Source organism: Myxocyprinus asiaticus, chromosome 31 (assembly GCF_019703515.2).
Source record: "Myxocyprinus asiaticus isolate MX2 ecotype Aquarium Trade chromosome 31, UBuf_Myxa_2, whole genome shotgun sequence".
Classification (NCBI taxonomy): domain Eukaryota; kingdom Metazoa; phylum Chordata; class Actinopteri; order Cypriniformes; family Catostomidae; genus Myxocyprinus; species Myxocyprinus asiaticus.
The window spans coordinates 20144595-20168285 of NC_059374.1; the positions used below are offsets into that span (position 1 = coordinate 20144595).

The 23691-nt window shown below is 37.2% G+C and overlaps 1 protein-coding gene across 2 annotated transcripts in view; it reads right to left on the reverse strand.

The window, feature by feature from the left end:
- The window catches only part of LOC127422215 (zinc finger and BTB domain-containing protein 16-A-like), a 95746-nt gene that overhangs the window by 69493 nt on the left and 2562 nt on the right, over positions 1 to 23691 (reverse strand). The window contains exon 2 of one of the 2 annotated variants that reach the window (XM_051665553.1): positions 19138 to 20414. In XM_051665553.1, the coding sequence (XP_051521513.1) occupies positions 19138 to 20354 (1217 nt within the window). In that variant the 5' untranslated portion in view covers positions 20355 to 20414. Of the gene's footprint in view, positions 1 to 19137; positions 20580 to 23691 lie in introns of those variants that run through there. The other variant, XM_051665554.1, reaches the window with a different exon arrangement.

The following is a 23691-nucleotide window of genomic DNA, read 5'->3' on the forward strand; positions in this document are numbered from 1 at the left end:
AAACGTATATAATAAATGAGCTGTAAAGTTTTTAAAATTGTAATATTTATTGTCGTTTTAGGGTTTGTTGTCATTACATCATCATGACAACAAAGTTGTAAAATTGGCTAAAACTTTACACAGAAAAGGGGAGTAAGTGATTTTATCACACTAAAATCATGTTAACACACATTTTGTTTACGTCTTGTGGCTACACTTTAGAAACAGTGAGTATTTTAACGTTTCCAGATTGGCCCCATTCACTTCCATTGTAAGTGCCTCACTGGAACCCAAGACTTTTTAAAGAAATGGAGGAGCAAGTAAAAATAAATTTTTGTGGTAATCAATATTATGCCACAAATGCTGTCGAGTGAGCTTAACTTGTATTGAAACCGGAATATTCCTTTAAAGTGCTAGTTCACACAAAAATACAAATTCAGTAATCATTTACTCATGTTGTTCCAAACCCATATGCCTTTCCTTCATCTGTGGAACACAAAAGGAAAACTTTTGAAAAATGTTGATGTTTCTTTTTCCATACAATGAAATTGAATGTTAACTAAGGCTGTCAGTCACTAACATTTTGCCTAAGACACCATTTCCACCTGGTATTAAGATGCGTTTCCAATCACATGTGTCATCAGCCCTAAATATAGGTCTAAAATGTTTTGTGATCAGATCACAAAATCCACATACGAATGTGGTTAAAAACGCATGTGTTCACATCACATTTGAGTAACATTGTAAACGCTAATCCATCCTTCATGTGGCCCAGCAGCAGTGAAGCACCACCCCTCACCTGTCAATCAAGTGCTGCGCTTAAACAAGAGTTTAAACTTTGCCACTTACGAGCGGCTTTAAAAGGAAATATCCGTCCGATTGGAAACATTTTAAAAGTAGAAACATACACAATCATGAGAGCTTCACGGATCTTCTTTAGTGTGTCTGATATCAACACAGATGACAAGCAAGAACACCTAAAGCTCCTTTAATACAGGTAATCCACCAAAATGAAGGATAATTCTGCTTGACATGTTGCATTTGTGCTTTAGATTATATTTCAACCGCACCTGGGAGAAACAACACACGTTTTTTTGTGCTTTCTTTGTCTTTTCTGACTTTTGCTGTGCTTTAATATCATACAGTAACACACTGGCATAGTGATTGATGTATGTCGTCATGAAACAGAGACCCTCCCCTCCAAATCCGAACACAAGTGGTCACAGGAGACCATTTAAGTGACCAGGTGTAATCAGCGATGTGTCTCACCTGACCATATGTGATCGGATCACCTGAGACCCATTTTAATACCAGGTGGAAACGGGGTCTAACATCATCTGTTATGTTTCTCAGAAGAAACAAAAGTCATACTGGTTTGGAACAAAATGAATAAATGAATAAATTATTACAACGTTTTAATTCATCGTCCAACTTTTCTAATCAAATTAGAGCAAATAATCTGTATGTTTCATTAAGCAAAGTTAATTGACATGACTTCAAATAACAATCACTGTATCATTAAACCCCTGTCCAACAATGTGACTCCTCAATAACACAGTACTTTTCAGAAATGCCTGCTTGTTAATCCTGCTCGCTCTGTTCATTTGATAGACACAACAGATTGAACAACACTGATCTGAGACGCAGAAAAATACCTGGTAAATGGAACAATGAGTGTAAAATCAATACTAATCTCTATCCCAGTAAAAAAAAACTGTCACTGTCAAAGGAAATCTAAATGGCCTTAGACATAGAACATCATGACAACTCGCTGCATTATTTAAAAGAAGCTACTTTGCGCACCAATATCTGACATTGATATTCGTAGAACAATAACGAAATAATATTATATCATCCTGAAGTTAGATAAATAAATCGTGAACCTCTGAAAGAACAAATTGGTTGATTTAAAGGTATCGTTCACCCCCAAAAAAATAAAAAAATACAAATTGTGTCATTATTTACTCACCTTCATGTTGGTCCAAAAACATGACTTTCATTTTTTCATGACACACAAATGGAGATGTTAAGCAGAATGTTAGGGAATGACAACTTTAGTCACTGTTTACTTTCTTTGCATCATTATGGATGTGAATGGTGACTGAGGCTGTCATTCTGCCTAACATCTCTTTTTGTGTTTTACAGAAACGAAACTCATACAATGAGGTTTGGAACAACATGACAGTGAGTAAATGTTGACAGAATTTTCATTTTTTGGTTAACTATCCTTTAAAACTAAGTCTTCTGGTTGATTTAAGTACACCTGCACTGCACAATTCAGGTCAGATGAGGATAAAGGAGAAATATCTGTAAAGACGATGGCCCATTTGTCTCCACTGGCTGGTGTTATACATTCTTATTAAAATGAAGGCATTAAAATGTTGACTTTTCCTAAGGAGACAAATTGTTGAGCTGTCTGTTAGAGACAGGGCAAGCGCCTGTGTTTCTAGAGTGGGCCACTGGAAGTGGCTTTGATTAATGGCAGGCCAGAGCTGAACTGCTCGAGTACCTTTCCCACTGAGAGAGCAATTCAGGGGCTGATGTGTGCAATCGGATACTAGAGCACTGCCAAATTACCAATGAGGCTGCTTTAAAGGAAGTCTTCCCCAAAGCAGTGTGAGAAAACAGTATGAGCTATGAATGAGAAAACAGAAAGACCTCTTACAATCCTACAAACAAATTTCCATTTCAGAAAATACCCATACAGAAATGAATGTGGTGTAAAAATGGTTCTGTGGTGGTATCAGATTTTTTAAAGGAAATTGTTCCAAAAGTTCATAAACCAATATGCTTGTGTGACCCCATGTCCACATGCGTGAACATTGAATTTTGGCTTTGCTTTACGCAACGCATAATTTCATTTCATTTAAACCGACTGATCTCAGTTCAGGACACTCTGTACAGTCAGTAAAGGGTTAAACTTTCAACGCACGGAGTCATGTGACAAAACAACATGGCGCAGATCACAGAGGAGTTTGTTTTTTGGAAAGGAACCTAATTACATTTTTACATTGAAACCTGTCCAAATGTCAGAGTTTCTAATTTCATCCAATATGATATTTTTTAAATTTGAGCGATTTATCGTGAAACGCACGCTACTTAACACAATGTACACTAATATGTACATCAGCAGGTTTTCATTAGAAATACTATATTTACTGTGCATTTTCACATTGAGAAAAAAAAATATTTCAGAGGATTTATATGGAGTAATAAGGTGCATTTCAAACTGTTTTGAGACCAGTGCAGACAGTGGAGGTTAAGTAATTCAGCAAGAGAGCATCCTACAGCTTTCTTATGCAGCCAAGTTCATTGACACCTAACATCCAGGCAAAAGTTCAGTTTCAGGCTGCAGATGATTTTTGCACCACTCAACATGGTTGGCAGACATGGGACAATGGTAATCAGTACATAGTTAAATTTTATTTTCATGTGGTTGTCAGTGATTGGACGATGCTGGCAATTACTTTTTTCTCATTAATTACGCTAATTTCTGATTGATAAAATGCCTCACACTGGCTATCAATTTTATTTTATTTTTTTTTTATTTATTTTTTTTATTTTTTTTGACAGTGCATAGAGAGAACTTTGAGAATTTGTTGCCAAAATAGAAAAGAAGATATTGTATCATAAAAGTAAAATCGAGTCAAATAATTTTTATTTGTATAGTTTTTTATTTGAGCTTTTCCGAATACACATTGTTCCAAAGCAGCTTTACATGTCTGTAATGTCTCAAAAACATTCCTGGAAACATAATAAAAAATCTGATAAAAAAAAAAAAAAAAAGAAAAACAACAAAAAAAATATTAAAAAAAGGTTTTTTTTTTACATTTTTTACTTAGTCCCGCTGTCCACATATGTGGACATACATTTTATGAAAACAATTTGCTCTAGAAATTTTATATATATATATATATATATATATATATATATATATACTTTCTAAGTATATATGTATATATAATTTCTAGAGCAAATTGTTTTCCTAAAAATGTATGTCTCAGGTCTCTGGAGGATATACTCATATACAAATAGGTCCAGATGTATAATGATGAGCATGATTCAGAGGTTGCATTTTTTGCTCTAAAATTACATTTTTACTCCACTGACGGTTAGGCTTGGGTTGAAGTTAGGGTTATGGGGTAGAGTCAATAAAATATGAATTCCTGCTGACTCTATCATTTCATTTACAACTAAAAACACAACTGGCCGCCACTATGGAAACATTTCATTTGGAAACTGAAACTCACATGAGCCCATACATTCAACAACACTTCCAGCTTCGGTCACTGGGGGGCAGTGACTTGATTTTCGACAAGCACAGAGCGATATCAGCAACAAAACAGGAGACCGAGTTACACACCTAAATGGAACACTTAGGGTCTGTTATTTGTTCAAATCCCTAACGCTAAGTACAAGCACTAGGAATAGTGTTGTTTGCTTGGACATAATGTGGCACAGGCTGAATATAGAGCATAAAATCCTTGCCTTGAATACCTGCAATACTAACTGCAGAGGCAAAAGGTTCTGTGACATTTTAGAAAGGGAAACAGGAAAGACTCCCTGCAAATTTATCTGTGCAGTGGTTGCTCATTGACCTGATGGCATTGTATGAGTGAGACCAGTGTTATTATGACACCGTGTTCATCTTCACAGTTGACTGGCTTCCCTCAGTGTCTACTGAAAGACCTCCACTGGTAATTTCACAGAGTTTCTCTAGAAAGCTTCAAACACTATGCTGTGCAGGTTGGAAAAGCTGTCAAATGTTGACCGGGAACAGTGTGTAACAACAGTGAGGTCGATACAGTGGATGATTTACTATAATTTTGGATAGTACACACCGTCCTAAAAATGTAAAGCTGAAGTATGTAATTTCTGTGACACTAGTGTCACAAGTAGAAGAAATAGCAAAAATAATGATTGCTTTCAAACAATTTTCCCAAACACTTTTCTTGGACTTCCATTTGTTAAACAAATAGATAGTTCCACCCCAAACTCATGGCCACTGGTTAAGTCAATGTTTATGTGTCGGTCTGGTCAGGATGCTCAAACAAATAGTCCAATGTATTGATTGCACACTTCAGCTTTAAATATTTAGTAAAGCACTATAAATCATACTTTCTGAGTTACAACATGTATTATAATTCTGTTATAAACTCTGTTTTCAGATTAAGGTCATGTGCTTTACGAAAGGTCGAAATGACTACACTGCACAAACAAGGATCATGCCAGCCCTTCAGTAACCATTTCGGTTACGCAATGTGAGACTCAGATTTGACTCAGTTGTCTGAGAGTAAACTGAATTCTTGATCTTTAAGCCTTTTTGAGTCCTTTTCTAACATCTAAACATCAAACATTTCATTTTAGGGTTCATTCAGAGTATACTGGAGAATCTGCTATGTGGTATTGATTAAAATGGGGAATTCATCTCTAAAATTTTAGACTGGTCACCTTTTTTGCACAACAATATCCTACAAATACTCAATAACTGCAAGAACAATGATAAGCAACTTTAACAGTAGTGAAACTAAATGATTAACAGCCCATTTCTGATTTATGTAAGAACATCACTGATTCAAAGCCACACTTTAGTACAAATACTTTGAGTGTCATCTATACTGGTTTTGCTTCCTAACCCATATTTTACATTGGACACCAAGTGATGACCTAACACAGTACTAAAATACCATAGAGTTTAATTGGATGCACGGCATTTGACGTCAACAACAAAAGATATGAAAAGTGTTTTCTCCTCCCTTTTAGAAGCCAAAAAGCCAATTTAATTAGCTATCCTATCTATGCACTATTATATGGTATATAATATCCCATATTTGGGTTGCGACCCATTGTTTTATACTATTCAGTCCCTCAAGGATTTTGCAATCTTGCATTTGCAAGAATGAATGCAAATTCAACCACTATTTGCATTATTTGCGGTAATTTTTCCGCATAAACCGTGAATCTGAGGTAATCCAATCACTTTTCTCCATGTTTCACAATAGCAAAACAAATGTTTGAAAAGCTTGATGGAGTTGAGACTCGAGACATCTTCAACTGCACAGCCGGAATTCTATTATCTACACATTGGGTTGCCAACTGTCCCATATTAGCCTGTACGTCCCATATTTTGGCCGAAATGACGATGTGCATGAAATGATGTACAAAATGGATGAAAAGGTGTGTCAAACTGTAACAGACCAAACTTTAATTACATATTCAAACATTAAGGGAAAACAATTTATAAAGATTTTCTAATTTAAACATGTATTAAACATATAAATATACATACCTTGTCCTTGCTATGAAAAACCTGAGCTTCTGAAATAATAATGAATAGACTTAAGTATTAGCTACTTTTTAGAAGTCAGCCTACTGTATTCTGAATTCTTCATGCTTTAGAGACATACTAATTTTTCGTGAAAGGATATTATATTGTATGTAGCGTGTTTCTTACGAAAACAGTGAATTCACAACGCAAGTTACGCAATACAAATTACGCATGTTCTGACTAGCGCATCATTTAGTTAAAGTTCACCTGTTCATTCACTTCACTGTGCAGGTGTAAGTTGTTATATTACATATACTGTATGTTGTGGATATAGTGATTAAACTCATGTATACATAAGAAGCGTTTGAATTAGGTATTTACCCCATTTTAAACTGGTTAATTTTGCAGGTGTTTAGCGCGTTCAACTCACGCAGCTCAAGCGGAGAAATCTCTAACATACTGGATTAATGGATTAGATGAATCCATACAGTGCATCCGGAAAGTATTCACAGCGCTTCACTTTTCCACATTTTGTTATGTTACAGCCTTATTCCAAAATGGATTAAATTCATTATTTTCCTCAAAATTCTACAAACAATACCCCATAATGACAACATGAAAGAAGTTTGTTTGAAATCTTTGCAAATTTATAAAAAATAAAAAAATGAAAAAAGATCACATGTACATAATTATTCACATACTTTACCATGACACTCAAAATTGAGCTCAGGTGCATCCTGTTTCCACTGATCATCCTTGAGATGTTTCTACAACTTGATTGTAGTCCACTTGTGGTAAATTCAGTTGATTGGACATGATTTGGAAAGGCACACACCTGTCTATATAAGGTCCCACAGTTAACAGTGCATGTCAGAGCACAAACCAAGCCATGAAGTCCAAGGAATTGTCTGTAGACCTCCGAGACAGGATTGTATCGAGGCACAGATCTGGGGAAGGGTACAGAACAATTTCTGCAGCACTGAAGGTCCCAATGAGCACAGTGGCCTCCATCATCCATAAATGGAAGAAGTTTGGAACCACCAGGACTCTTCCTAGAGCTGGCCACCCGGCCAAACTGAGTGATCGGGGGAGAAGGGCCTTAGTCAGGGCGGTGACCAAGAACCCGATGGTCACTCTGACAGAGCTCCAGCATTTCTCTGTGGAGAGAGGAGAACCTTCCAGAAGAACAACCATCTCTGCAGCACTCCACCAATCAGGCCTGTATTGTAGAGTGGCCAGACGGAAGCCACTCCTCAGTAAAAGGCACATGACAGCCCACCTGGAGTTTGCCAAAAGGCACCTGAAGGACTCTCAGACAATGAGAAACAAAATTCTCTGGTCTGATGAAACAAAGATTGAACTCTTTGGCCTGAATGGCCAGCGTCATGTCTGGAGGAAACTAGGCACCGCTCATCACCTGGCCAATACCATCGCTACAGTGAAGCATGGTGGTGGCAGCATCATGCAGTGGGGATGTTTTTCAGTGGCAGGAACTGGGAGACTAGTCAGGATCGAGGGAAAGATGAATGCAGCAATGTACAGAGACATCCTTGATGAAAACCTGCTCCAGAGCGCTCTGGATCTCAGACTGGGGCGAAGGTTCATCTTCCAACAGGACAACGACCCTAAGCACACAGCCAAGATAACAAAGGAGTGGCTACAGGACAACTCTGTGAATGTCCTTGAGTGGCCCAGCCAGAGCCCAGACTTGAACCCGATTGAACATCTCTGGAGAGATCTGAAAATGGCTGTGCACCGACACTCCCCATCCAACCTGATGGAGCTTGAGAGGTCCTGCAAAGAAGAATGGGAGAAACTGCCCAAAAATAGGTGTGCCAAGCTTGTAGCATCATACTCAAAAAGACTTGAGGCTGTAATTGGTGCCAAAGGTGCTTCAACAAAGTACTGAGCAAAGGCTGTGAATACTTATGTACATGTGATTTTTTTTTTTTCTTTCCGTTTTTTATTTGTAATATATTTGCAAAGATTTCAAACAAACTTCTTTCACGTTGTCATTATGGGATATTGTTTGTAGAATTTTGAGGAAAATAATGAATTTAATCCATTTTGGAATAAGGCTGTAACATAACAAAATGTGGAAAAAGCGAAACGCTGTGAATACTTTCCGGATGCACTGTATCTAATATCTACTATATGCAGATTCTGTAGATGTTTCTTCTTCTGTTTATTTCTTGCGCTGTTAATATCTTGCAGTATCATTTTTATCTCGTCCTATTTTCGTCAACAGTATGCTTTAATAAAATAGTTTCATTATCGTCATTATGCGCCTTTTTCGTCTCGTTGTTTTTTTTTTATCATTGACGAAATCAAAAAACCCTTTGTCAACTAACGTTTTCGTCAGTGATTTCGTTGATGAAATTAACACTGCACTTGACCCAGCCCATTAGCGCTTTGCAGGCAGAGTTTCACCTACCCACTTGCGCCTAGACTTAATACAGGCTTGCTCGAAATATCAAAACTTCATGGCCACGCCCACTGACTTTTCACATATGACGTATCACATAGCGCTGCACTTAAGGCATAGTGCTGTTAAAATAGGGCCCATTGACACAAATTAAACAAGTATACTATGATTATTTTTTTTATTTCAATACAAAACAACATAAAAACATCACAAATGGCATTACAATTTTTGAGCAGCAGCAAATTCAGTCATTTTGGGCCACAATAGTCAAGAAAAAGTGCAGCGAAATCCTGGTCAGAGTATCTTTAACTCTGCAAGGTCATTTTCAACATAATGAGCATGTACCAATCCCTATGTAAGTAACTTCTTTATGTGCAGTATTACAACAAGCCTATGAGTATGGTGGCAACTATAAACACTTTCCAGGGTAAAGGGCTGGAATGCACCTCACAGACTTTGCTTCAATCCCTTAGGGACCCAGGAGCTAGTGAGAGCCCTGGCAAACAAGGGCCACATTACTCATACAACTGGGTGGAATTAGTGTGGAAAGCAGGCTACTGGCCATCAAGCAAAGATTACACCAACTTTTTACTTTGATCAGGACCTTGTGTTACAAACACACAGACAGCAAAACATGTGACAGAGCCAATGAGATCAAAGGTTTTGCCAGGTATTTTCACATATTACGCTGGAGTTTAGGAACTGTGCCTAAAGTCACCATTTTCAGCTGAATCTCCACATCACCGATCAATAAGTCACCCAACCCCCAAGGCTATGAGCAGTACTATGAAAACAGTCGCACACACACTCAAGCACACACAAAGGAGGGTTTGAACAGAAGAACAATGTGAGAAAGAGAAGAAAAAACACCCTCAGGGTGCCAAAGGTTGAAAGTTTGACCCGACCCTAAAGAGTTGACCTGTATAGCCGTGATAAGGGCTGAAAGAGTCCTGTCTTTGCCTGATAGCAGGCTTTGGGGTGAAAAGTACTTGAGGGCTTAAAGTCTTGAACAACTGGATTCCAGAGGTCCGTTGAAATGACAGAGGTTTAAAGATCACTGGGTGGCCATAGTCTTGAGGGACAGGAAGGGCTTGAAGCACAAATGAAGCTTGACCAGGGCAACACTCTCTGAAAACATATCTTCACCGGAGGCTGGGTTATCCATTAATGGGTTGAATGTGTTTTCTTTGGCCCCTTCTATACTGTGTATCCTCATCAATGTCATGCTAATCTTTCAGTAGATTCATGATCTATCACTATAACTATTTTTACAAAATCATTACAAAAACTACTTCATTTTATTTCACTTTTTTTTTTTAGAAGCATTGGTAACACTATACATTATTTCTATTCATTAACAGTAGTAAATGCATTAGGTGTCATGAACTAAAAATGATCAATAGTTAACAGTATTTCTTAATTTTAATGTTAATTTCTTAAAACCCCAATTGTTCATTTTTAGTTCATCATGCATTACCTAATGTTAACAGTTACACTTTAATTTAGGGATCAGAAATTAGACAGTAATTAATGACTAGTAATTGGACTTGTAAGGGACTAGTTACGAACTTGTTTAGAATTATAAGGTATGTATTAGGCCTTTGTTCACTTATTTCTTACCCTTGCCTAATAGCCTTTTTACATTTGTCTTCCTAACAATGAACTTATTAGGTAAAAACAAAAGATACCATTAGCTAGTAAGGTGCAAAATACATCCTTTTTAGGTTCTTATTACACTGTGTGAATGTGCAGCTTATAAGTATAAAATAAATATAGAAGGCAGAGGCTTTTGTTGCAAAGTGTAAATAGCAACAAAAAGCATATTCTTTGCACTAAGTGCAAAAAGTGTTAGATGCTATTGCACCCTTTAATTAAATACTACCATAAAGTATAGGGCCATTACTGCAGTGTGTTTATTGTGTTTATTTAGAGTCCCACAGACACTCTACACCAATCCCTTCTTCTGCATAATATACTAACCTTCCTTGCTTTGTTGAAAAACTATATGCATTCTACATGTATTTTATACTTATAAGCCGCACATTCACACAGAGTACAGAGAACCTATAAAGGATGTCATTTGCATCATACTAGCTATTGATATGTTTTGTTTTTAGCTAATAAATTAATTGTTATGACAAAGGAAAATGTAAGGGAGCTATAAAGCAAGAATAAGAAATCAGCCAATTAAGTCCTCATAAATACTTTATAATGCCAAACTAGTCCATAACTAGTTACAAGTTTAATTATTAGTCATCCCTAAAATAAAGTTTTACCAGATTAACAAGTGCTGAAAATGTATTGTTCATTGTTAGTTCATGTTAACTATTGTAGTTAACTAATGTTAATGAATACAACCTTATTTTGAAGTGTTACCAAAGCACTTCAAAAGCACACTGTACATTTTTTATGTCCAGTAACTTCAAAATTGTGCTTTATGTGGTAATCTAAATTGTAATGTACACACAGCTGGCTATTATCACTAAAAGTAAGGGAATTGGTTGTAAGGGAAAACGATCCAATATACAGTTTAAATTTTTCTAATTTAAAGGTGCTGTAAGCTATTTTTTTCATGGAAAGGTATGCAAAAAATGTTCCTACTCCCTGAAAGATATTAATGAAATAGGTGTCATGAGTGACACCTCTAGACTCTGTAAACAGCAAACAAAAATGTGTCCGTGGACCGTGATCTCTGACCCTTTCGACCTGTCAATCATTTTTGTGCATTCTCATGGAATTGCAGTTGCAGCAAATCATTGAGGCTTAATGCCATTTTTATGCCATGTTGCTCATAACAGTTGTCAGTTGAGGGTGCTATTTTCCTGCTTTTGTTTTTAACAATCGTTTCTGCACGATGTCGGTCTCAATAAAGCTCATTTGGTGTCTTCAGAGTGCTGGGTTTAGGAAAGAGGGGCGTGGCTAATTCAATGGCTCAGTCTCGTGGAAGTAGAACGGCTAAAATTGCTTACAGCACATTTAATTATTTATACAAAAAGATTTAACCACAGAGGGCCATTAATGACTAATCGCAATCAAGTATTCCAGAGAGTAGTGTAGTGTAAAAACTCTTACTATACCCATACAGATACATATACATATACATACATACACTCACTGAGTACTTTATTAGGGAACACCTGTACACCTACGTATTCATGCGATTATCTAATCAGCCAATCATGTGGCAGCAGTGCAATGCATAAAATAATGAAGATACTGTTCAGGAGCTTCAGTTAATGTTCACATTAACCATCAGAATTGGGAAAAAATGTGATCTCAGTGATCTCGACCGTGTCATGATTGTTGGTGCCAGACGGGCTGCTATTTCTGTAACCAGGGCTAGCCTGTGGGTTTGTGGGGCTCCAGGCGAAATCATGAAAATGGGCCCCCCGGTGTGAAAATTTTCATAACTTTATAACATCCATAAAATGACTGCAAATGTGATGAGCAGATTTGTTTTAATAGAAAGCACTAAAAAGAAGCACTATACTGTATAGCTCAGTAGATGTCAAATAACGTGTCCATTAGCTTTTTTTCCCAACATAAAGATGTTATGCATAAGGGAATATATGTATTTTAGGTGCTTTGACAAGTCACCATTTTAGTGCCTTATTTTGATCGCCTTTCAACTTTTTCTAGAAGTACAAATAAACCAATGTCTCGATTAATATGAGGTCATGGAAACTGCAAGTATGATAACTACTGGTTAACATTTTATAATAAGGTTTGCATTAGGTATCATTAACAATGTAAATAAAATTTTCTAGCATGTATTAACCTATGCTAATATTACTTTATAAAAAATAATTGTTTATTGTTTGTTCATTTTAGTTCTTATTGTATTAACTAATGTTAACAATTGAATAGTATATGCAGAAATTAGCATTAACCAAGATTATTAAGTATTGTTTATTGTTCGTTCAAGTTAACTAACATAGTTAAATAATGTTAACAAATACAACCATAAGTGTTACCCATCAACGTAACACAAAATAAGAAAATGCTGTTTAAAATAGTTTTAGAGAGTTTTAATTTTATAAGACACTGCTGACAATGCTTGAAATTCCATTTCAACTACCTACATTACTATGCATAAAAATTGATTTAGAGCAACAAAATCAATGAAAACAAAAAGTTGGCCAGAATGTGTGCAAAAGTTGATACAGTAAAATTTCAAACAACAGGGGGAAAAAAAGGTACAGCAATGGGGGTGGGGAGTTAATTATGTGTAAATAAAATTACATATCGAAATATGTATTTGTAAACAAATGTAAAGAATAAACACATACTGTCCCTCTTAGAGCAGAGATCTTTGCAGATAGGATGGTTTGGTTATTTTCCAGATTAATTGCTCATATGTTCACTCTATGTGAGTTTTTTTTATTTATTTATTTATTTTTTTTGCGTCTGTATATCGACAGTGTCTGAATTCCTTCCCCAGCAGATTATTCTTGAGAAAACAAGAAAAGCCCTAATGATTTGACAAGTGCTGTTTCTACTATCATTTACACTAAATAAGCCTCAAAGACTCAAATAGCCACAAAGCAATATTTTTTATAACTTATTTCCTGCATTTCTGTCAGGCTTCTTCATTATTCAGCAAGATGTGCGATCTGTGTCTAATAACACTTCTAAAAGAAGCCATGCTCCAGTTCCCAGCAATGCTTTGAAATACGAATAAATTATGCAGATTAGTGCATACTGCTTAGCTGTACTTCTTGATAATTTTAGATATACTGCTGTTATTTTACTTGTTGTAACTTTCAGATATTTGTCTTTTTGTGATTATTCAGAGCTCATTTTATACTTAATATGTTGTTTTTTCGTTTTCACCGTCATTGTGATTTGTAAGTTAAATGATCAGGTTCACATGCATTGCCCACTCTATTGAGAGTGTGCGCAATAGAAACCAATGGACTGCAAAGAATTTCAAAAACAAAGACATCAACGTTTCTTAATTTTATGACTCGCTCATTTACTTTGCGTGTGTTCGCGGGGCCCCTCAGGCATGTCGGGGCCCTAGGCGGCTGCCTGTATCTCCTGTAGTTCGGGCCGGCCCTGTCTAACTGCCGATCTCCTGGGATTTTCACACACATCTGTCTCTAGAGTTCACACAGAATGGTGCTAAAAACAAAAAATAAACATCCAGTGAGAGGCACTTCTGTGGACGGAAACGCCTTGTTGATGAGAGAGGTCAACGGAGAATGGCCAGACTGGTTCGAGCTGACAGAAATGCTACAGTAACTCAGATAACAACTCTGTACAATTGTAGTGAGCAGAATAGCATCTCAGAATGCGTAGCACATCGATCCTTGGGCTACAACAGCAGAAAACCACGTCAGGCACTTTATTAGGACCATAGCGTTTCCAATATAGTCCTCAGCTCATATATATATATACATATTCAATGTGTGTTTTACATATATTTCCATATATCAGTATTCTGTATGGGATATTTGGTCCTGTAACTCCAGCGCAAGTAATTTAAAATCTACTGTAAGAACAGGTAGAAACAGCTCTTTAAAATAAGAAATGTTTGATTTTTACAGTGCATTTGTCTTTTTGTTTGTTTATACACACAAATATATCTCATTTTTATAGAGAATGTATCTGTAGGTACTGATCCCAACATAGATTACACAAATTGCACCATACGGTTACCTGCATTTATCTTTAACTTCCTGTTAAAAAGGGCATCTATAGTGTCCTCTCTGGAGACTAGTGGTATGTAGTTTGGGCTGCTTGTGGTTAAGCAGAGGATAGAGGGAGAGGCTAAGTAAACAAAAGATCTCTTGAAGCAACAGTTGAGAAGACAATAGATGAACTGTGAACCCCGGCATTGCTAGAGACATACATTATCTCTTTACTATTGAACCGCTTTAAACCAGTGTCTTTTTGGATTCAAGTTTGGTTATTCAAAGCAAAATCTTCAGATGAAAGTTTTTTTTAAAAAGGTAGCAAATATTTACATGACCTCTCATGCATTTTACAAAGTGTATGTCTTTCTTTCTTCCATGCAACACAAAAGGAGATGTTAGGCAGAATAACTGCCTCAGTCACCATTCACTTTCATTGCATCTTTTTTACTTAGAATGAAAGTGAGCGGTGACTGAGGCTGTCATTTTGCCTAACGTCTCTTTCTGAGTCCACAGAGGAAAGAAAGTCAGGAACAAAATAAGGGTAAGGTTATAATCTCTGGTGAAATGATCCCTTTAAGGTTAGGGGTTTGTTTGAATCCCAAACCCCAAGTATAAACAGGAACAACATCATATCTCACTTTTTTCTTTTAACAATTGGGTCTGATGGCAATCCCTTCTCTATTTCCATCTTTTCTTGCTTGACCTCTCTCTGTCTCTCAATCTCTCTCCATTTGCTCTATACAAAAGTTCTAATTAGAGCCTGTGTGTGCACCAAGGCCAATGTGAGCGCTCTAGGATCTCCCACTTCCAGGGATTCCTAAGCTGATCTGTGTCCCCAGAGCCCCTGCACGCATCACTCGCCTCTCCACCGCCCGCGGTGGATTGTGAGTACACATCAGCGGCAGATTAAATCCACTCAGTGGAAAGCAGCCCATTCCTCGGCTCGTCCACGAAGCAGAAATGACATGCATGACAGGACTGAGACCAAGAACAGCAGCACTCAGAGGTCTTAATTCAGAGGAGAGTGTGTTGGTTTTCGATGTCCACTGCTATTATATTTATTTTAAATGACTGGCTATAAGAGATGCCAAAACAACATATTTTCATAATTGACTTGTCTTTGGGTTGGCTGAATTAATAGTCTACTAATTGGTATTAAAGGGATAGTTCACGCCAAAAGGAAAATTCTGGCAGAATGTCCACAAAGATGCACTGAATGTAAATGGTGACTGAGGCTAGTATTCTGCCTAACATCTATTTTTGTGTTCCACAGATGAAAGAAAGTCATATAGTGTAGGTTTGGAACAACATGAGGGTGAGTAAACCGTAAACAGAATTTTCATTTTTGGGTAATCTATTCATTTAAGGATAATTAGGAATAATTTGTTTTAAAAACGGAACTGTTTTTAACTTGACAAGCCATCATAAAAACACAATGCTCATGGTGCAAGGTGCTCAAAATATTGCATGAGTAACGTAGTCACGACGGCCAGAGACGTTAGTCTGCATGTGCTTTAAATGGGATGAGTTGACTCTTCGCTAAACTCCACCCCCGTTGGTTACTATTGCTCCCTCAGAATGTATTATATTATTTTATTATGTATTATTTTATTTTATTTAAGTTTTGCAAAATGTCCCAAAGGAATGAATGGGAGATGTCAGTGGATGTCATGATTTTTGGCAAAATATGCTCATATACTGAATAAATATTATTCTCATGTAGGCGTAGTAAATGTTGCCAAGCTCTGACTGGTTAATCAACATTTTGGGGTGTAGTTTATTGAAAACTCAGTCTAACCCTAGAACGAATGTGGGCGAAAAACCACCCAGCTGTCTCATTTTTGACTATATTTTTTACTAGGGCTGTGAATCTATAAAACATTTCTAGATAAGCATTTCACCTGGGTATTTTCTGACCCACAAATTCATTTATGAGACACACCTTCTCCAAGAGGGTTTTCCCACGAACACTGTCTGACATCTAACGCACAGCATGCTAATCAGTGCACAACCAATAACGTATATCAAAACTACACATAAAACTAAAAAATATATATTAAAACTAGACAACCATTGTGACCCATCATCCCTTCTTGCTGTGTTCAGATTCGTTCCAGAAGACTGAGAATGCTTTAATGCTCTGGCCAGCATATATGAGTTAAGATTCACGACTCTGAGGGCCTCCTGCGTGTGGGGAAAAAGTTTAACTGTTATTGGTATTGGATCTCCTGACCCTGACCACAATGACCCCGTGGGGCCCCTGGGCTTACAGAACGTCTTGTGTGTAAGTCAGATGTCGACTGATCTTAACATCTGTCACTATTCACAAACCAAGAAAGGGCAAGCTGAGTTTATGAACAAGTATTCGTGACTGACTAACCTAGTGACCTACTGTATGTGATTACTTGAATGGACGTGATTATTGTATTGTCATCCCTATTTAAATTAAAGAAAAATAATGAGAGTTTGAAGCAACATGTCTACTGACTTAAAATAAAATAAAATCAACATCAAGATTTTAGTTTAAAATGTATATGAATTTATATGGGAACGTTTAGCTGCTGTGACTGGTCAAAATTTATTTAATGTTTTTTCAAAATTTTTGCCTTAAATAGCTCATTTTAAATGGTTGGAAAAGGAATTTAAAAAAAAAAAAATTTTAATGGATTGTTCACAAAATAAATTATAAAGAAAAATATCTCAGCTCTGTAGGTCCATACAGAGCAAGTGAATATTGGCCAGAACTTTGAAGTTCCAAAAAGCATATAAAGGCTGCATTAAAGTAATCCACACAACTCCAGTGGTTTAATCTATGTCTTCTGAGGCGATATGATAGGTGAAGGTGAGAAACAGATCAATATTTACAGTAAGTCCTTTTTCAGTATAAATCCCTACTTTCAATTTCACATTCTTCTTCTTTTGTTTTTGTTTTTGTTGATTCGCTTTCTTTGTGCATTTCGCCACCTACTGGTTAGGGAGGATAATTTATAGTAAAAAGGACTTACATTTTGATCTGTTTCTTGCCCACACCTATCATATCACTTCTGAAGATATGGATTTAACCACTGGAGTCATATGGATTACTTTTATGCTGCCTTTATTTGCTTTTTGGACCTTCAAATGTTCTGGCCACCATTACCTTGAACTGTATGGACCTACAGAGCTGAAATGTTCTTCTAAAAATCTTCATTTGTGTTCAGCAGAAGAAAAAAAGTCATACACATCTGGGATGGCATGAGGATGAGTAAATAATGAGAGACTTAATTTTTGGGTGAACTGTCCCTTTAAGTACAATGTAGTCTCTCAATTCATTTGAGGTCATAATAGCTGCATGAATAATAATTACAAAAGAATTAGCAAAGTGCTGTTTAAAATAATTTTAAATGTAATATAACATGTCTCAGCACAAGACATACCAGCATCCCAATAGTATTTAATGTCAACGGCTCACATGCCACTTACAGCTTCGACAAGAACTGAAAGCTCAGAAAATCACATTTGTATCTAGATATACTACAAAACTTCCTTAGATGAGTGTCATATGTTCAGATAACAAAGTCAAAGACAAATACCACCATTTAAGTAATAATTACAATTATTATATTTATTAGCAGAATCAAACAATCAGTCATTATTTGAGCACAGATAAAACACTGTGTTAAGGAGGACAACTGTCGTATTATAGCAGCACATTGTAAAGGAGAAAATCTGATATGATGTGTTGTGGACCTCAGATAGGAAACGGCAGGCTGGTGTCACTGGGTTCAGCATTTGTGGGAATGAATGGAAGAGTATCAGGTGCGCCGCAATACACAAAACGTGTGGCCACTTTATCTGTGTCTGACAGAAGGTTAAAGTCACTATCAGACCATCTTCACCACAGAGACTAAGGAGAGCAGTGTGGGGTTATCTTCCTCTCTGATAAATCGAGATAAAAGCACTACCTACTGTTTGAGAGTCCAAGTTTAACATGCACGACCATCACTCTAGCCTAAACCTAAATAGCCAAAATAGCAGAATTTAAGGATTTCCTGACCCTGACCTCAATGAACCATTGTTTTAGGGGTGGATCATCAATTTTAGATGTAAACTACGTCAAATAATGACATGATGACTTTCTGTGCAAAAAAATGAACAAACATGGGTTTGTACTATAGGTCTTCTAACCCATCTGTCTATCTGAGAAAAGCTCTTCCTGGCCGATCATTTTGACAGAGTTGAACCAGTGGTTACGGAAGGAAGGTCAGGGTCAAACTGCACTAAGCAGCCCTAATTTTCTACACAGGAAGACCTCCTCCTTTCACAAATCAAATAAAAGCTTGGTGTGTAGAGCTGGCAGACGTTCCTAACCTGCTCGGCACCGCTCTGATCAAGCCTGAGGACGTGAACACTTACATTCTCCTAAAAGGGATAGTTTAAATGTCAAAAATGTCAAAAGAAAAACAAATTCTGTCATCATTTACTCATCTTCATGTTGTTCCAAACCCAAATGTCTTTCATTTTTCCATGGAACACAAAAGGTTAGCCTCAGTCACCATTCACTTTCATTGTATGGAAAAGAAAAACTAAACATAATGAAAATGAAACTCCTTTTGTGTTCCACTGTAGAAAGAAAGTCAGATTGGTTTGGAACATAAATGATGACAGAATTTTCACTTTTGGGCAAACTATCCCTTTAAGACTATCCCTGTGCGTAACATTTTCTAAGATAAAAATACTAGGATGGAAATCAGCAGAGGTTAGTTTTCATAATCATCTCCTATAGATTAATGAAGTGTCAGTTACATTAAAAACCAACAGGAATGCTTCAAAAAACTTTTACTCACTTGTGTTGTTCAGCAGCTTCATTATCAGGCATCTCCATATCGCACACCTCGCATCGTTCTTTCTGGGTTTGGGCCTCGTGCTTCATATTTGCCCCAAGCTTGCTCAAGAACTCCCTCTGAATCAAGCTCTGATGGAAGAGCCCCCCATAGGCACTGAAATCCATGGACATTGCCAGGGAGGACGGCACATGTAACGACGAAGCCATGGACACAGGCAAGGGCAGCATGTCCTCGCTGTTATAGTTGGAAGGTATTGAGCACAGTGATGCAAAATGTCTTTCAGCTAGACTGGCCATGTTCACGAGGCCCGCTTGGTTGCCGTCTCCCTGGGAATCGGCAGAACTATCGGCAGAGTGGAGCTCGCGAGCGCTGGTGATGACGCTGCTTCTGGTAGGGGTTCCGGGAGTGTCCCGGTGCTGCCTCGAGTCACTGCCGCCCTCTCCGTTCCTGGAGAAGACGCCTTCATGTTGGTACTCTTCGTCTACCTGCATCATCTCTGTTTTAATCCTATCAAGCAATGGAGATGCGCTACCATGATTATGTGCAAAGCTTTGGGGCATGTTTCCTTGGAAGGCAGACTGACCCATGCTCATCAGGCCCTCTATGGCGGACTTTGTTGGGCTGATGGATGGTAGACCCAGTTGGGCTGAGTCTGAAGATCGCTTGTCAACCATGCTAACCAGGGCCAAGCGATGGCGGGTGGCATTACCATAGCCGCCCTCCTGTACGGACTGCTTTTTCGAGATAAATGTGCTCTTAAGGTACTTGATCTTGCGGTCATCGACATCATCAGCTCTGTTCTCGTTCATATTCATGTCGGTGTCATTCTCTTCAGATGCCTGGATGGTCTCCAAAATCTTCAGACATTGCTCCTCCAAGTATTCTATCTCTAAGATCTCTGCTGCATACAGCAGGTCGTCTAGGTCCTCCAGCTTGGCTTGAAGCGTGGCAGTGTAGGCATACTCGAGAATCTGCTGAAAGGTCTTTGGTGAGAGGAAGTCCAGAGTGTAATTTTGGCTGTTGCGGTGGAACAGTATCTCAAACATCTTGCTAGCACATGCAAGCACGGTTCTGTGGGCATGGAACTCCTGGCTGTCGACCATGATGACCACATCACACAATGTCCCGGAGAGGCGCATCTGGTTGGCCTTCTGCAGGAGCGATGTGGGGTGGCCAGGGTTTTGGAGGTGGATCACACCCATTTTAGTTAAATCCATTACATCAATATTTATAACATCTCAAGGGTTTGCTTTGCTCCTCTTGCTCCTTGAGTGCTTCTGCAAATGTCATTTGGTCATATAAAAAGAGAATGAGCACAAATACAACATGTCACCTGTTGCAATCATTTGTAATGCACAGATCAGTTCATTTATCTTACTTATACTAAACAGGCCATGTTAATCATCACTCAAACAGGTTAACTCAATGTTTTGGAAAATAAATAGGCAAAGGGTCGTTGTTGTTGTTGTTGAACCTTAATACGGAGGCCCTATCACAACATGTACTTAATGTTATGCAATCGCAATGATAGTAGTGGAAAGCTGCCAAGCAGGTGCGGCCTGTAGGTTTGTGAGGCCCTAGGCAAAATCATGAAAATTGGCCCCACCAATGTGAATACTGTCATAACTTTAAAATAGTCATAGAACCACTACAAACATGATGAGTGGATTTTTTTTATTTTTTTAAAGAGAAAGCACAAAAAAAAAAGCACTTTATAAGCTATAAAGTGCTTATTCTTTAGTGCTTTCTTTTTTCTTTTTTTTTCATCCAGTTGATAACAAATAACATGTCCAAGAACTTCTTTACCCAACATGAAGATGTTGGGTTAAAATGTGCATGAATGTATAAGGGAAAGTGTGTTTTTTAGGTGCTATGGCAAGTCAGAATTTCTTCACCATTTTAATCAGAAGTTTTTCAAAAAATGTTTAACCATTCTCTTTCAAATTTTTCTAGAAGTACAAATAAACTAGTGTCTTAATGTGAGGTCATGGAAACTGTAAGTATAATAATTACAGGGTAACATTTTACAATAAGGTTCTATTTGTTAGCATTGGTAAATGCATTAGGGTTCAATACAAGTTAAGCTCAGTCGACAGCACTTGTGGCATAATATTGATTACCACAAAAAATTATTTGGACTCGTCCCTCCTTTTCTTAAAAAATAAATAAATAAATAAATAAAAAATAAAACATAAAAGTTACAGTGGGGCAATTACAATGGAAGTGAATGGGACAAATCTTTGGAGAGTTTAAAGGCGGAATTGTGAAGCTTATAATTTTATAAAAGCACTTACATTAATTCTTCTGTTAAAACTTGTGTATTATTTTAGATGTAAAGTTGTTTAAATAGTCATTTTTACAGTCTTTTAGGGTTTGTTAACATTACATCGTCATGGCAACAAAGTTGTAAAATTGGCTATAACTTTACATAGAAAAGGTAAGTAAGCGATTTTGTCATACTAAAATCATGTTTACACACATATTGTTTATGTCTTATGGCTTTACATTTGAAACAGTTAGCATTTTAACATGTACAGATTGGCCCCTTTCATTTCCATTGTAAGTGCCTGACTGTAACCTAGATTTTTGCTTTTTAAAAGAAAAGGAGGGGTAAGTCAAAATAATTTTTTGTTGTAATCAACATTATGCCACAAATGCTGTTGATTGAGCTGGACACTGTTGACAATGCTTGGAATTTCATTTTTAACTACCCACATAACTATGTATAAATGTTTATTTAGTGCAACAAAATCAATGAAAACAAAAAGTTGGTCAGAATCAGTGTCAATCATACTTTGATTTCAGCCAATTTGGGAAAAAAATAATGTATAAATAAAATTATATATTTTCAATAGGGCCTACAAACACAACCACACAAACAAAATTGTTGTAACTTTTAGTTATTTGTTGTTTGGTGATTATTCAGAGCTCATCTTATTCTTAATACTGTATGTTGTTTTTGGTAATCACTGTCACTGTGGTTTGTATATTAAATGATGGGTCTACTCGTGGTGGTCGCATGATAACATTTTTATGAAAGAAACCGCTTCTTAATATTTTTAAGAATCATTCATGAACTATGCACTTAATCGCAGGGCACCCCAGGCCAACGGGGCCCTAGGTGGCCACATATTGCCTGTAGGATGGGCCGGCCCTTCTGCCAGGTGAAACTGAACCAGCAGCATTCAAGACATGCCTGTGAGGAAATTACGTTTCTGATACTATTCTCCTGGTTTTAAGGGGTCATGTCATGCATTTTTTTTTTTTTTTTTTTTTTACTTTATCATTTTCCTTGAGGTTTACTTATAATGTCACTAAAGGTTTTGGTACAAAAAACAGTCATACTATAGTATTAAATTAACTTTTTCCACGCTGGCTCTGGCCCTCTGTCTGAAACACTCGTTTTTCTGTGCTTTAAGACTTCATATACAGTACATGCCCACTGTGTTATTATTGGCTAACAACTTTCAGGTGCAAACAGCCCCCGCCAACACTCGTAGAACTGTTTTTTCCAAAAAATAAAAAAATGAAAACATGCAAGCGATTTACAAAATCACCTGAAAACACTCAGTCCAGGCAATCATTATTAGCTATATTATATCCCATGTCCCAAGTCCCATGTCCCATGTTTATGTGAAGCACGCAAACTACTACAGTTGTTCCGGCTGAAATAACAATAGAAAACTGAACAAAGTCGGCATACTGTCAATCCTGAATAATTATTAGGCAAACAATATATGGTGATACAATAACGCTATATAAAGCTATGAACAATGGAAATAGTCCAGACTAACACAAGCTGTGAATGTTAATAAATCTGTATCCAGTTGTAATGGATGGTCGACCCAGGTGTTCGCCTCTGTAGTGTGGCCGCTACAATACGCATCCCATGTAATGGGAAATACGAGATGTTCGCCGGTCAACCGGGGGAGGCGATCGCCCTCGACTGTTTCGATGCTTAAACGGGATAAAGGGGGCCACGATATGTTCATTTCAGCCAAAATACGGGATGTCCTGGCTAATACAAGACAGATGAGATGGCAGTTACTAGCCTTTACTACACGCACTCCACGCTACACATTCTTCTTAAATAATAAAATAATTTAATCTCACATCAATATTTTGTGAGCAATTATGTATGTTATGTAATACAGTATTATAATATTTATAGAAATGTATATGTTGAAAATATATAATTTCTTTGGTACGTAACCATTTAATAAGCTCGATCGGCTCCGTGTTGGAGTCCTGTTCATGGTGTATTTTGCGATTAAAAACAGCTGATTATACACTTCCTTACATATCAAACAAACACAGAAACAGCAGTATTAAATTTGTTACTCACCGCATTACTGTCATGTCCAGTATAGTTGGCACTGCTCCATCTTTCAATACAAGTTTCTTTGTAAAGTCTGAATCATTATAGTTCTCAAAAGTATTCTTAGAAAATTGTGCCAAACAAAACATAATCCCAACGCGTTCAGGAACTTCGTTTAAATAAACAACTCATTCCTATGCAGCAATAGGGCTGCAACTAATGATTATTTTGATAAC